The sequence below is a fragment of the Diabrotica virgifera genome, chromosome 2 (assembly GCF_917563875.1).
Source record: "Diabrotica virgifera virgifera chromosome 2, PGI_DIABVI_V3a".
NCBI classification, from domain to species: Eukaryota; Metazoa; Arthropoda; class Insecta; order Coleoptera; family Chrysomelidae; genus Diabrotica; species Diabrotica virgifera.
Genome location: NC_065444.1, coordinates 71,326,050 through 71,343,000, shown reverse-complemented (window position 1 = coordinate 71,343,000; position 16,951 = coordinate 71,326,050). Strand labels below are relative to the sequence as shown.

The window sequence follows — 16,951 nt, the reverse complement described above, 5'->3', positions numbered from 1 at the left end:
ATTACTCTGAAAATTGTATTATATTTTTACAAAATTTTGAATAATTATTGTTCATAGAACAATATTAACAGTTGTTTTCAATAGAGAATTCAATTCTCTACAAATAGTTTCTGATGACTTTTGATGTAAAATAATTAGGGAAGCAGGAATTTAACAGCTTAGAATTTTACATTGAGTTTCCTATGGCCCGCTTTCCAATTCACCACCCGGTATACAATTTTGTGAATATAATACAACGTATAGATATTAAGTGAAATTAAGTAAAAAAAAAACAATGAGAATCGTTGGAACCATATTCTGATAACCTGAATTTGGGCCTTTTGACTATGAATGTCTATGAATTCATCTTGACAAAATTTCACCGAATTTTGAATTGACGGGTTGTGGAATACAATCTTAGATTCCCCCTAGTCCGCTTTATTCATCGTTCGTTTGCCTTGCAAATTTTAAAAGGTACGAATTCAGGTTGTCACCAGGATCTAAGACTTCTCACTGTTTTAAATATGTTTTTCTATCATCGTAACGCCTTCCAGTAGATACCAGTGATTAAGCAACACTGAGCCGTGAGATCATAATATCTCCATGTTCCTTGGCCGAGACGATCCCCTAGATAGATTCAATTCAAAGTAGCTATCCATTTTGGATTTAATATTGCTGCATTTGAAAAAAATTCTCAACAGAGTGTGATCCGAACCAGGAACCCAATAAACTACTCACATCGACGTAAGTCTGCTAGTCCAAGGAGCTATCGAGCAGATTTTTCTTCTTTTCTATTTAAATTTTGTTGCCATAAACCTATATATTCGATTGAAATAAAGAACAGATAGAGATACAGCAGTTATAGCCAAACGGATAAAATGGAAGAATGACACAGAACATTATGTGATAAAAATTTAAGATAAACTTTATAAAACCACTGGCAGTTCAGCTCTGATGTATGATAAACACTAATAATTTAGGGTTGCTAGATATCACACATCGTTGAATCTCAGACTTCTATGGTATAGAGGCGTGGACGTTAAATATACATACAATGCATGAACAAACTGCAGACCTTTTAGATGTGTGCATATGAGGGATGTTGAAAATATCTTGAAAGCAATAAATAACCAATCCGGAAATATTCCAAAGGGCGAAAAAATAACAGCATTAACAATAAAAATGAGGAAGTTACAGTATCTACGGTATATTACAATGCAGATAAAGGAATGTTCTGATTAAGAAACTTAATAGAATTGTTCTCTTGGTGTTTTATCGAACTGTTACCAGCAGAAGACACAAGACTAAATCGCCATGATGACAGCTAATCTCCGTAGAGGAGATGGCGCTAGAAAAACACAGTTAGTTACTGAGTATCCAGATACTCATCAATGCTATCACATTCAGTTACTGAGTATCAAGATGCTGTAGGTAGGTACCGAAGAGGATGAAGCAACGGGTGACAATATCGTATTGAGAAACATAAACAAGATAATTATACTGATAAGTCAAATAATCAAAATATTGACATATGGTTAAATAGATTAAATTCGTAAAGTATTTGACATACATGACAATGATGATTCCCCAAGCGAGAAATGACAATAAAAGAAAAATACTGAGAAAAATCACTGATATCACTTTTGATCCCTTGTTTTTATACTAACTGTATGAATAAATTTAACTGTAGTATAACTGTATGCCTTTTGAATTAAAATTTCACTTGTTAACTTCCAAATGTTACATTAAACAAGATCAATATCCGCCCTTGGCAAGAAAGAACTACGCAGAAAACAGACCAAACATTGAAATACGTACCAAATTATTTCAGAGGAAAAATTCTTGATCTTTATAATAAAAAGTCATGTTTGAAACACACAGTTTATTCATAAACGTTTAGGAAAATAATTTAAATTTTTGAATAAATATAGCAAAATATAAAAGTAGGAAACAAACCTATAAAAATACACAAGTTGACAAACTTTAAGAGTTTATTAGTCAGAATGCTACACATATTTAGTGAAAGTCTCTCAGAAATAAACATTAAATGATTTATATGATTTTTATTCAGTTGTTGACATTCAAAATTTGTTTTAGATTCAACAAAGATCCTCAATTATAATATAGTAAGTTTTAATTATGTAAATGATCAAAAGAAGTTAAATTGCACTTTGTTTTTCATTATAATGAAACAAACACAAATACTGTATCGTATACCTACAATGGAGACCAATAATAGTACCCACCCATAAAGAACAGTTTTGTTATCACGTTGATGTTGATTGGTGAACATTTCCCTAAACGCTCAGGGTTCAAATACGAAAAATTGTTAGTAGAACGTAGATCTAAGACGACTAAACAAGAAAATGGAACAAGCAGCTTTAATCATCCTGAAACTTTGGAACTGGATGGCGAAATAAATGAAGTGGTTAGTAAAGGCGATGAATCTCAGCAACGACAGAAAAAAGCACAGCTATAAAAGGGTGTAAGTATCTGTTCAATCTCTCATTGCAAGAAGTGGAGGAGAAAAGTGTAGAGAAATCATAGAGAATAGGTAGATTATGTGACATATTAAGAAAGAAACGAATAAATAATAAATCGTTCAAGACCAGAAAAAAGATGAAATGCTATACCGAAGATATGATACAGTGCACATTTGAAAATGATGTTTAGAGAAATTAATAAGAAATAAATGAGAATGAAAGATAGAGAAGAGTCGAGAAAAATAGAGGATATAACAGCACAAATTGTAAAAAAGATTTGGTTGATTCTCAGAAAAAAGGATAATAAACCCAAAAGCATGTGCTGTCAGCACATGCTTCCAGCGAAAAAATATTCATAAGGGAACGTGGAGATCTCCAGATGGGGTTACAGTAAACATGATCGATCATGTTATTATTGACTCTAGACATCACTCAGACATAATAAACGTATGCAGCAGAGGAGGGGCAAATGCCGACTCAGATCACTAGCTAGTGGAAAGTAGAATAAGGGCCAGAATCTCAAACATAAAAAAAGAAAAGGGATCCAAAATTGAAAAATATGAAATAAAAAACTTAGCAGACAACAGCAAAAAGGCCAAATACAAAGAATATATGAAAGGAAGGCTAGAAAACAGACAAAAGCACGAGGATATAAACAGAGAATGGGAAGCGTGTAAAAACATCATACAAGACGCTGCCAAAGAGATCTTGGGTCTACAAAAAAAGGTCAAATCAACTGAAGGGCAGTGGTTCGATGAAGAGTGTCGTAACATAACAGAAAGGAAAAATAATGCATATCAACGATTACAACAACGACATAGAACAAAACAGGCAGAGGTGGAATATAGAATGCTCAGGAGGGAAGAAAAGAAAATACATCGCAGAAAAAAAAGAGAACACATAGAAAACGAACTCCAAGAAATTGAAAAATTAAATAAACCAACAGAAACCAGAAAATTCTACCAAAAACTAAACAAAAGCAGAAAAGAATTTAAACCAAGAACAATGATGTGCAGAGACAAAGAAAAGTTTGAACAAAACGGAGATCCACTATACGATGGAATTGTACTGGATCAAACGGATACCATAGAAACAACCCCCCTTCAGTAGCTGAAATGCAAGAAGCAGTTACCAGACTGAAAAACAACAAGTTACCTGGATTAGACAATATTAGCGCAGAATTAATAAAATAAGGCGGAGACTCCCTATTGAATGCGATACACGAAATAATAGTGAACATATGGAATAATAAACAACTGCCACAAGACTGGAATACCGGAGTAATTAGTCCACATAAAAAGGGAGATCAGCTTGAATGTAGAAATTACCGGGCAATAACGCTACTGACTGTGGCATATAAAATACTGTCAAATATTGTCTATGAGCGATTGAGACCATATGCGGAACAAATAGTTGGGGGGATATCAATGTGGTTTCTGCAGGCAGAAGTCCACAATAGATCAGATCTTCGTCTTGAGGCAAATCTTGGAAAAGACTAGTGAATTTAATATAGACACACATCATCTCTTCATTGATTTTGAGAGTGCTTATGATAGTATCCATCGAGAATTTCTGATCCACACCCTGAAAGAGTTTAATATTCCAACTCAACTCATTAATATAGTAAAAGAAACACTTAAAGTACAGAGCCAAATTCGAATTCAAAACGCATTAACAGATACAATACATGTTGGAACGGGCCTACGACAGGGAGATGCCCTATCCTGTATTCTATTCAACATCACATTAGAGAAAATAATTACGAGAGTCAAAAGTCAACACCAGAGGAACAATAATAACAAAAAGTGTACAAATATTGGCATTTGCAGATGATGTTGATATCATAGCTAGAAGCAAAAGAGAAATGATAGAAGCATTTAATGCGATAGAAAGAGCGGCACAAAACAGTGGCCTAAATATTAATAAAATAAAAACCAAATACATGAAGGCCAGCAAATCGACAGGCCAAAGAAACCTAAAGAATCTGACAATAGGAGACTATAACATCGAAAGTGTAAAAATTTTTAGATATCTATGTTCACTAGTCACCGCAGATAACAATGTCAGCGAAGAAGTCAAGAGAAGAATACATATTGCTAATAAAACATATAATGGACTAATTAAACATCTAAGATCTAACATCACGAGAAAAACCAAATGCAAAATATACAAAGCCCTGATAAAACCGGTCCTTATATATGGATCAGAGACATGAACCCTGTCGAAAAGCGATGAGAACTTATTAGGTACGATTGAACAAAAAATCCTCAGACACATATATAAGGGGGTGAAAGAAAATGACGTATGGCGCAGAAGATATAATTTTGAACTATACGCAGCATACAACGACCCCGACGTCTTAACATCCATAAAAATCGGACGTCTGCGCTGGATGGGCCATGTTGAACGGATGTTGGATACCGTAACACCAAAACATATAATGAGGCAAGCACCAATAGGGAAAAGGTCAAAGGGAAGACCCAAACTTAGATACATGGAACAAGTGGAACACGATCTGAAAACACTTGAGATTACCCACTGGAAGAACAAAGCAAAGAACAGAACAGAATGGAGGAAAATCCTAGAACAAGCCAGGACCCAAAAAGGGTTGTCGAGCTACTGATGATGATGATGAAACCCAAATGGACTGACTACCATTATTTTAGCGTTAAATTATTATGGTCTCTATAAGAGATAATGTAAATTATTTAAAAAATAAGATCTTCAAATAATGCCATAACAAAGATTTTGAAAAACCCTGTATGTGTCCAAAATTACGAATAATTCTACACTGTTAAATTTAATTTAGTAAATATTAAATTCTGATTTTGGTAGCCAGAGTATATTAATATCGTTAAAAATTTTAGGTATGTAATTTTACGAAAAACTTCGATATAGCTTAAGTATGTACTGTCAGTTTTGTACGAACTAAGAAAATTAATAGCATTCTGTCTAATTTCGTTCTTACTTTAAAAATAGCTTCAATAAGCATTACACAAAAAGACTAGAATACTTTTTTTTGGTTATCAGAAACAAGCTAGAGTAAAAATAACTCAAGAAGAAGCCGTAACTAAACACTGAACGATATCTGACTGCAATTCAGAGTTAACGTTCTCCTTGCTGTCGCTCAACAGCTTCAACAATTCGTCCTCTTGATCGGATATCCACCAATCAGTTTCAGAATCCGTCACCTATGGGCCAATCAAAACATGTTTTTGTTAAAATAACACCACCACGCTACTTTTCACCATGTTAGCTGTGACTGTCAATGATATATGAACATTTTTTGACATGAGACAGGTTAAGTATGAAAAACAAAAAAATTAATAGTAGATAATTTATTGTAATGAATAGAATTGCGAGCATTTTTGTATTTTCTGTTTAAACCTTTTAGTTTTTTCCTCGTTATTGAGCTTATAGGTACGTAGCTTTACATCTTGCCTTAATTTTCATGTTTCATATTAATTAATGATCCGCTTTTTAGTTATTTCTTCTGTGTGTTTCAATTTTCTAGCGATTCAGCTACACAGTGAGCACTCTCTCACTGTACTGCTCATCTATCGGCAGACCCGATTTATTCGCGAATTCTAATTCAAAGTTACATATATTTTATATCGCTACTTAGCATAGTCATACATATAGTCATATACACGCTAGACAAAATTTGATAAACTATGATTTCAATTTCATTACAACAGATTAACAGGTTTTAAAATGATACAAATTTTGATGGTACACCTTTTATATAATTTTGTTTCCTTATGCGACATACAGATAGAGTTGATATTTTAAAATGACGTTTTCATAAATATTTAAATAGTTTAATCTATAATTATACAGGGTGTTTGGTAATGAACGGGCCATAGCCCTTAGATTCCTGATGTTAAAATAGGTCGATTTAAGCTAAATTACTTTAGTACTAAAGTTGATAATCCAAATACAGGGTGCCAAAGTTAAACTTTTATTTTATTTATTATTGAATAGTTCCTGACAGGCATGGGATAACAAAACGAAATTTGGTAGGCGGGAGTTTTTTGGGGCGAGAAATCTAAATTCGTCACCAAAAATTACGTATTACCCTGAGGCGCCACATACGTCTTTCACTCTACATAGTTTTTGAATAAAGAATTTTATTTCCCTATTATTTTTACTTAAAAAAAGGTATACTACATGCATCTCGCTAAACTCAACCGCTTTCAAGATAAACGCATTTTAAATCAGGGATGCAAACTAATTTTTTGCATAATATCATTGTAGTTACACCCGAAAAATAAACCTAAAACCACAATAATTTCCAAAAATGTATCGCAAATTCCTTCAAATGGAATTTGCGACGCAATGACATAAATATGAGAACTTTCGCAATAATTATTACGGTTTCAAGTTTATTCTTCGGGTGTAACTACAATGATATTATGCAAAAAATTACGTTGCATCGCTTAAAATGCTTCTTAAAATTTTTACTTCTATGTAAGTTTTTTTTTAACTATGGTATACAGCCAATCGCTGGGCTTTTCCCTTTAATTTGTATTTAAAAAGCGTTTATTTACAAAACGGTCGAGTTTAGCGAGATGAATCTAGTATACCTTTTTTAAGTAAAAATATTAAGAGAATAAAAGTTTTGACTCAAAAAGTATGTAGAGTGGGGTATAAAAATAATTTAACGTATTAAATGAGCGCTGAAAGAGGTACGCGGCGTCCTCTGAGTAATCCATCATTTTTGGTGCCGAATTTAGATTGTTCGTCCCAAAAAACCCCCGCTTACCAAATTTTGTGTTGTTATCCCAAGCAAATATTAAAGAATAAATAAAACAAAAGTTTAACTTTGACACCCTGTATTTCGGTTATTATCAACTTTCGTACTAAAGTAAGTTGCTTCAATCGACCTATTTTAAGTGCAGGAATGTAAGGTTAAGCTATGACCCATTCGTTACCAAGCACCCTGTATAAAATTATAAAGAATTCAACCGAGACTAAACTTTCAAGACATGGTATACTACTATTATAGTTCCTCTAGTTGCCAGTGATTCAATCACTGTACATCACTTGACTCAATAACGAAATACCAAACAAATATCACACAAAAAAAACTAAAAGAAAGCTATTATTCCTATTTGGATAGAATGGTGTCATCAGACTCTTACTGTGTTGAGGAACTAGGTAGACGGAAGAAATCACAACTTACTGGGACAAAGCAAAAAATTTACGATATAGCTAAAAATGCTACAAATAAAACGAGTGTTTAATATGTTCACAAATAAACAGCAAATGTGGATTTGATTAGAGGAAGAGTTTCTCAATGTTACATAAACTAAAGGTGTGTGAATATGAACTAAAGAATATGGATACTAAATACTGAATAAAGATAACAATATCATGAAGCTTTACACAATATGGATATCGTATTTATTAAATGCTATTCACAGACGATTATGCATAGCTTGAGCTATTTTCTAATAGGTTACGACGAAACAAGCTCTTTAATTAGTAATCCAAATAGTGAGTAGAATCCAGCTTTGAATCAAAGAATGAAACGACAATTAGTTGTATTGAAGGGAAAGTTCTTTATAACCAGTGTATTTTTTGGATTCCAAAGTTAATTATGTTAATTATCCAAAGAATCAATAGTCAATGAGAAATACTACGCATATCTTTTAGAAAAATCATGTTTCGCTAAGATTATGTTCACATAATGTTGATGACTGGCATTAACATAAGCACATTATAAAAAGTGTATCAACTTTATACAAACGTCACGTAAAACATGGTGAAACAGGTAGGTTAAGAATTTTGACAACATAATAGTCAAAAATCTTAAAAATAACATTTAACGTACAAATAAATAAATTTTATAAAATATTAGAATATTACTTAACACTTTTAATTAACATATTATAATAGGTAAAACAATATGAGAATTCGTTTTCATTTGTTCAAAGAATATGCGAGGGAAAACCAGGCAATTAAGGGCGCATGGAACTTGCAGATACTAAACAGAGATTTACTTTCGGATTCCAGTAAATGATGAAATCTTTTCAATTGTTCCCAATTTACCCCTTGTTCTGGATAAAATTCGTTTGAATGCGTCAAGCACTTTACCTCTTCCAGTAGTGTGTTCATATATGGCTCAGTTATATGCGAAATTAAGTGCTGTAGTACGCTCAATTCTTTTAGTATCTGCCGTAAGTGTTACCATTTGACCATGTCGAACTCTTTGCGGGAATCATTAATGAAACAAATATATGGTGAGATATTGAATTACCTAGATTTTTCTATTATGTGTCAGTTTGCTCTTGGGGTATTTTTTTCTCTTTGTAAGAAAGTTTTCATTCTCATTAATTATGTTTAGCATTATTTTACTGGCATGTGAGATAAGGGAATGCTTCTATAGTTGTCGCATTTATGAAAGCTGCCTTTTTTATGCATTGTAATTATTGTAGTTTTTCTACAATCGTCATATCTGGACCTGGTACTTTTTTATACTTTAGTTTATTGATCGCCATTCTTATTTCATTCTCGAGTATATTAGGTTCTCATTCCATTTATTCAGGGGTTTGGTGAACAAGTTGCTTGATCCCGGCAATATAGTTCATGCTATATCTTCTTTGTTCGTTCTCTTCCTGTTTCGTGTGGGTTCCTGTTTCGTCTTCAACGGCTTAAGTCCTGGCTTTAAAGTCTCTTGTTATGTTTTTTTTTGATAGATCTCTTGGCTGTTTTTTTTTTGTTCGTGCCTCTCAACTTCTATACATATATTGTGATATTATTGTTCTTCATGAGCCTTGCATCTTCGCTTTATTTCTTTGTTGAGGTTTCTCTTACTAGCTTTTTCCTTTTCATTATGTACAATACTTTGACAAAAAATTTTTTTACTCTCAATATTGTAAGGGTTGAATCTTGTATCTAGTGTTTCTGTTTCGCATGTTCAAAAGCCAATGTGAAAGGGAATAAAATACAGGGCAGGTCAAAAAGGTATGACAATTTTAAAAAAGACTTACAAAGCATAAAAGTAGAAGATAAGAAGAATGATACACAGACTACAGTAGTCTATATAAAAAGTAGTAATAAAGAAATATAGGCAAGAGTCAACAACCGAATAAAGTCGAATAGAGTAAAATAAAGATACACCTTAAAATTTTGAAATGTATAAGCATGTACTTTTAGATATGTACAAGTATTGTACATATTTCTAAAGTAGTCTGTATTGAATTTTTTAGGATTGTAACTTTTAGGTATTAGGTCTCCAAAGCCTACTGAACTAAACAAACAAGAAAATATAAAAATTGAAATAGTAGAAAAGGGGAAAATATTTCCAGTTAAATAAAATTTTCTTCGTAAGTTGGTAAGGAAGGTTAAATAGAAAACATAAAAAAACTCTAAAAAATTGAAAACCTAACCTAACCTAAAATTATTTGAAAACGATTCCCATACATTTAACTTTAAATGATTAAAAGTAATATTTACAAAATTTATTTATGTTAAGTGTCCACATAAAGGCATATAAGCCGTGTAACTAATAAATCTAGGTGGACTTTAAACAATTGTTACATGTTTTGAGAAGCTCCTTAAAAATGTGATTAAGAAAATGTAGAAGTTAAAGAAAAAAGGCATGCGCGTCATATTAATTTGCATTAAGTACACATTATTTAAAGTCCACTTGTGAAGGTGTTCAAAACAATTAGCATAACGCTCATGCATTTTGAAATAAGTATAGTGTCGAAGTAGTAGTGGTTATTTTGGTTAGTAGTGATTGACCCAATAGTACGAAATACGAAGTACCCAAATTAAATATTAAGGCGCAAATGGTTTCTTTCTGACGTAAATAATGACAATGGCCACAAATTTACCGCTATGTCAAATATTATTTTGACACATCTATAAAACCTTCGATCACATATCTGATTACAAAGGCCGACAAGCCTGGTACCAGAAAATAGAGTACATATACTTTTCCGATACACAGAGATGTTTTTGCGCTGAGTACTAGTCTGAGCTCCAAATTGCCAAAAATTGACTCTGGTTTCTGAGATATCCTAACCTAAAAGTACAAAAACAGCGGTTTTTTTTGCAATTTTCGAGGTTATGTAGTTAATCCGTTAATTTTTTTCAATCCGAAAATAATAAGCATGTCACCTTAAAGTATAAGCCTTTTTCTTTCAAATGCTGTCGAGTTTTGTCAAATATCTTTGGGGTGGTTTGTAGGGGTTGATAGGGTCAGAGGTGTGTTGTTTCGATCAGTAAATATAATTACTGTATGTGATTTTATTTGATATGATACAATAAGCAATGAATCTTAGGGATTCCAGGGTTAAGTGGGTTTGGCTGCTAGTGGATTAAAAGAGATGGTTTCTACTGGTAGGTTGGATTTGTGGTGTTTTGGTTTGAGATTGTTGGATTTGGTGTTATTTGATTTGGGTTGTCAGGTGAGGGTGTTGGAATAAAGTTTTATGCGCTTGGAATGTCTGAATTTAGATTTTCCGTTATACTACATTTTATAATCATATGGTTCGTTGGTTTTTTAAAACTCAAAGAAACTTTAAAAAGTGATATCTCCACGAAAAAAGATGATATCGGAGTAATCTCAATGCCACTTAAAATATTGAGACCATATATTAAGATGGTTATAATAGTTTCTGGGAGAAAAATTATACTACGATCCTACATCTCCTCAAAATAGCCAAAAATCCTATTTTTGCAATTTTAGGATAGGGTGTCTCAGAAAAAAAAGAGTTGGTTGATAGTTGGTTATGATGTATTGAAATTTTATTATGTCAAAAGAAACCTTTTGTACCAAAGTCCTAATTCTCCCAAATTAAAACCTAATAAGGACGAACTTACACAGATGTCGGTACGTATTTAAAAATGTATTATCCGATGGAATCCTAAAAAACGTATTAAGTAAAATTTAAAATTTAACAGTCTTAATTAAACTATTATACTTATTCTTCTTATATCACATATCTTCAAATATGATCCAATCCCTTCCTTTTATTATAATCATCCAGGATTAGTTCGTTCCCTTTAGAGGTTTCTATCTCATTGGTTTTATATTTTCTATTTGCGTAGATCCTTTTGCTTACTATTATACGAGTTTTTATTTCTCGCATATTTATATTGCGTACAGCCAAATGAATGGTATGCTAATTTAGCGCACTAAACCATATTAATAAATAAATAGCATCTGAGACCCATGTGTTCAAGTTACTTGTAACCAATCATTTTACCGATAGCTTATACCTACGTCACAAGAAGCTAACGCGCATACCCTTCTTTCAATAGTTTGTCTCACTACTACTGGTAGAGTATAAATTCCCACCGAAACTACATTGATGAAACTATTTTATAGTTCTTCCTTTTTCAGTCTGTAAATTCAAGCTACAGTGGCATATGCGATTTCCGAACCAACTCTTTCTTCGTCTTCTGACGGCATTATTTCATATATTAGTTCAAGTATTAACAGGTCTTTGGTTCTTTACTTCTTTCTCTCTATGTGTTCAACCGACTCTATTGTATATCCAAGACGGTCTTGATAAGAAACGCAAGCCATCGTCAGAAAAATAGGTTTTATTCCCGGTTTATATAATACGTCGGTCAATAAGTCCCGGGCCTAACCATAAGATGGCGACTCTAATGAATTTTCTATTTGACATTTCGGCAGTCCTAACCTTCAAAACGTTCACGTCATTCGGATTATTATTTACCGAGTTACAGTGTTTGAAGTAACACTGTAACTCGGTCTATGTTTTATAGACCTGACAAAGGCTTTCGATCACATCCAAGTCGAAGACGTCTTACACTTACTCTATAGAAGAAACATACCATTCAATATTATACAAACCATCGAAAACATCTACTTCCATTATCGAATACAGGCAAAGATAAATGGAAAACTAACACAGTTTATACCAGTGAAAAGCGGAGTCAGACAAGGTGACTCGTTAACCCACTTCTCTTTAATATAATAATGGACGAAATAATAGAAGCAGTACGTAAAGGTCATGGTTGTAGAATGGGGAACAAAGAATTCCAAATATTATGTTATGCAGACGACGCCGCATTAATCGCCGAGACAAGACGATCTCCAAAGATTAACACATATTCAATACAACAGCTAAGAAATACAATATGATAATATCAGCTAAGAAATACAATATGATAATATCAGCAGAAAAAACCATATGTATGACAACATCTAAATACCCATTACGATGTAAAATCGAAATTGATGGGAAAATAATAAAGCCGGAAGCAAGGTTTAGATATCTGGGGATAGATATAGCCAGTTAAGGAGATGTTGAAGAGGAAGTACGACAACAAAGCTTAAAAGCAAGTAAAGCGGCGGGATCTCTTAATGACACAATCTGGAAGAACAAAAACCTAAGACAAGACACAAAAGCAAGAATCTATAAAGCAGCAATTAGACCTATATTGACATACACGGCGGAGACAAGACCTGACACATCTAAAACGAGACGACTACTAGAAACAACAGAGATGAAAGTACTTCGACGAATATCAGGGAAAAGTCTGTTGGATAGGGAGAGAAGCGAAAACATAAGATCATGCAATGTAGAAGACGTAAATGGATGGGTGACAAAACGGAAACAGGAGTGGAACGAACACATTAGTAGAATGGGAGAGGATAGGATAGTACGAATAGCACGAGATAAGTCACCAAATGGACGAAGAAGTATTGGCAGACCAAGAAAAAGATGGTGCGATAATTTAAACAATTTAGGAGGCTAATATTAAAGAAGAAACAGGCTTTAAAGCCTATATACAAGAAGGAAGAAGAAGAAGAAGTATTTGAAGTGAGGCTACTTTTGTGACTTTTATAAACGATGGATTCAATGCAATTTCGTGCATTGATTTATCACTGGTATTGGGAAAAAATACCGTACAAACTGAGAAATTACTTAAGAAGTCTTACCGAGACCCTGCTCCATCAATTACAACTATTAAACGATGGTTTCCTGAATTTAAACGCAGTCTAACCAACACCAATGTTGCCGAGTGCTCCAGAAGGCCAAATGATGCAGTTGTTCCCAAAAACATCGAAACGATGCTGAAAATTATTATGGAAAACAACAAAGTGAGATTGCAAGAGAAAACTGACACTCAAAGTTATCTAAGGATAGCATTTTGATTAATATACATGAACATTTGGGTATAAGAAACCTGTTTTCCAAATGGCTGCTGCATTTTCTCACACCAGAGCAAAAACAACAACGAATTGATGAATCTCTGCGCTGTTTAATGTTTTTGCGTCGATATGTTACAATGGATGAAACACGGATCCATCACTTCACTCCGGAATCAAATCGGCAGTCATCTAAGTGGACGGCACCCGGAAGAAGCCGTCCAAAACGACCAAAGACGCAACAAACCGCTGGAAAGGTTATGGCCTCTGTATTCTGAGTATTTGTGTGAATTGAGATATGCGCATGTTAGCCACGTTGCGACATAGCACGTCCCATAACTATCGGTACAATGATTAGTTTTGTTTTAAAAAATAAACTTCACTTGTCTATTCAACTTAATCCAATGCAAATCTAGGAAAGTAAATAATTTCAAAGGCACAGCGCAATAACTTTAAGTTTAGCACCTAATTACTTCTTTCGCTATTCTCTTATGCACGCTTTAATCTCACTAATCCATGTCAGAATAAGATAATAAGTGAAAAGGGACAGTCCAAAACCGAAGCTGCCAACGCCTATTTAACCAAAATGTTTATCAATTTGTAGCAACATATAGGCAACAACACAAATGAAAATGACAAGTAAGTGACACTGAACGCAAACATAAAAATGATTTTTTTTTCAATTTAATATAATTGTTATACATCACCGTATGTTTTGTTATTGGCACTTCGACATTAGAGTTGACATTCATAGGAACAAAACAAAACTATAATGATACAGAAAAAAGTAAGAGTAAAAAATTTAATAAAAAAAATTAGGTAACTTTTAGCTACTTACTAATCTGTCATTATCAAGATCTTTTGGCAAAGTAAAAATAAACTCTATAATCTAGGTATTAATCCCAATGTTACGTCTGTTTAATTGTTAAAGTGTATTTAGTCATTCATGTTATCTTTTTTTTTAATACTTAATCCCATTCCATCCCTCAACCCCCATCTCCCCAACCCCGGGTCATTTCACGTTGTTTTTAATTAATAAACATACTTGCACACAACGATTTTATTGAAAATAAAACAAATTAGTAAGAAAAACAAAAGAACAAAAGAAAAATAACAAAAAGCATTATCTTATGTAAGATTTAAGATATCGTACCTTTGCGCTGTCTTTTAAATGAGCCATGGCCGGATCGTTGATGGGCTTGCCGCTAGCAGCCTTAGTAGCTTGAATCAAGTCACCAAGAGCACTGGCAACGTCACGTACTGCGTTGATAAGCATCACTTGGGAATCTGGATTGTCAACGCCTAAGCTGGCTGCTCCGAATTTCACTACTTCGGCTAATTGTACTGTGAGAAAAACCAAGATGATAAGTTAATACACCTTTAAATTTACTTTATTATATTATAAGGAAACGCTAAAAAAATGAAACTAGTGGTTTCGGATTTGTGTATCCAAATTGGTCCCTCGAGCCGGATCACTAGTTGGTAAATAAAGGGGAAAAGTAATTGAAATTGAAGTAAAAAGATCAAAACTGTCGCCAAAAAATGCTAATTCTTCACTTATATGTAAAGAGAAAGGGATTGTTGTTTGATATCCAGCATAAAGATACATTGTAGTGTGGGTGAGGGATTATATTAAATGTACGACAGAAGAAAATAAGAACATTCCAGACAAGATACATAGAAGTTTTCAAATAAGATATAACCAATAACATTGTGTATATCTCCGATAAATCAAAGTTTAAACCTAAACAAGCGAGCATTATCATAACGAAAACTTTGTTTATTTGCGTATTTTAATTTATAATATGGAAAACCCAAGGAGCACAATAAAAATATTTTAGTTTTATTTAAGTTTTATAAAGATTTTATTGTGGCGAATAAGAGATAATGGTTTTAAAGTGGCCTTGTAGATATACTGCCAGAACTTTAAAACTGTTAAGCATTTGTCACTAGTTTTAAAGTATCTAATAAGAGTATCAAGTAAGACTAATTAATCTTAATAGATAATTTGTCTTATTGTAGTTTTAAAATGGTTTATTCTCAGTTCACTTTAAAACTAATCAGTTTTATGAAGAACTTCCGGACTGTTTGGTTTTATTAGATTCTAGTTTGTTAACTTTTAGTTTTATTACAGTTTTAAAGATTCTCCTAATATTACTAATAACTACTTGATCTTAAGACTATTATGTCAGTAAAACATATGCATTTCAACTATTTTTTTTAGTTTTCTTTAAAGCTGTTTTCTTAAAAGCAATTAGTAGGCTATATTAAAACTTAAAACCAAACGCTCTTAACTGAATCAATTTGGTTATCGTAAAGATTAAACTATTTGGTCTGGATCCCGCGTATGAAAAAAAAGTTGATTAACAGCAAGCTGAAAATTTGTTAATAGCTTAAGGGTGTCTAGTCGGATAAACTTTTATATATTGGAACACTGGAACAGGGGAAGTTTTAATTGTAGAACAGGTTAAAAATTTTGAACGGTCAGACCACGAAAACGTCACATGTATTTTGTCCGACAGAACTTCTAATTGATTTGTTACCCTTTCATTAAACTCTCATGCCAAAAACAGTCTGCTATTTATCACCAAATGGGAATTATAATGAGTGGAACACGTAGAATATGTCAAATGACAGGAATTATGATGACAGGTGATAAATAGCGGTCTGATTTTTGCATGAGAGTTTAATGAAAGGGTAACAAATCAACTGGAAGTTCTGTCGGACAAAATACATGTGACGTTTTCGTGGTCTGACTGTTCCAAATTTTTAACCTGTTCCACAATTTAAACTTCCCCTGTTAGCGTTCCCATATATCAAAGTTTGTCCGACTAGACACCCTTAAGCTATTAACAAATTTTCAGCTTGCTATTAATCAACTTTTTTTTCATACGCGGGATCTAGACCTATTGGGACCGTGCAAGTTCGGCAAAGCGACCCCTATTTCTACGCTCTGTACTATTATTCGCACTTTTAATTATATTGGCCAATTATATTAGTCCTGGTTACTGGATAATTGTCAAGGCCATAGTCCAAAAAAAATAATAAGAAGAAAAAATAAGATTCAGGTTATGTTATGAAAACATCAACAATTGTATGTAGTAAATAAAATTAGTTATTAAAATGCAGTACTGCAAGCAAAATACAATTAATTAAATTTACCTTTATATAATAATTGCATATCATATCAATATTGTGGAGCAATATATAATTTTTCTGCTTCATTGACAGAAGGTATGAAATATACGTCAATTTGACAATTTCAATTGACAATATGAATTATTTAAGATAGTTGCAATATTTCTCCGCGACTCGCGCAGGGTCGTTTCTCGTTTCCCTTTCCAAGTACTTG

General features: G+C 33.0%; 1 protein-coding gene across 6 annotated transcripts in view; it reads right to left on the bottom strand.

Moving 5' to 3' along the window:
- Positions 1 to 16,951, bottom strand: part of LOC114331131 (talin-2) — a 272,902-nt gene that overhangs the window by 28,671 nt on the left and 227,280 nt on the right. For 5 of the 6 annotated variants that reach the window (XM_050643759.1, XM_050643761.1, XM_050643760.1 and 2 more), the window contains one exon: positions 14,753 to 14,943. In XM_050643759.1, the coding sequence (XP_050499716.1) occupies positions 14,753 to 14,943 (191 nt within the window). Of the gene's footprint in view, positions 1 to 1,846; positions 5,654 to 14,752; positions 14,944 to 16,951 lie in introns of those variants that run through there. The other variant, XM_050643763.1, reaches the window with a different exon arrangement.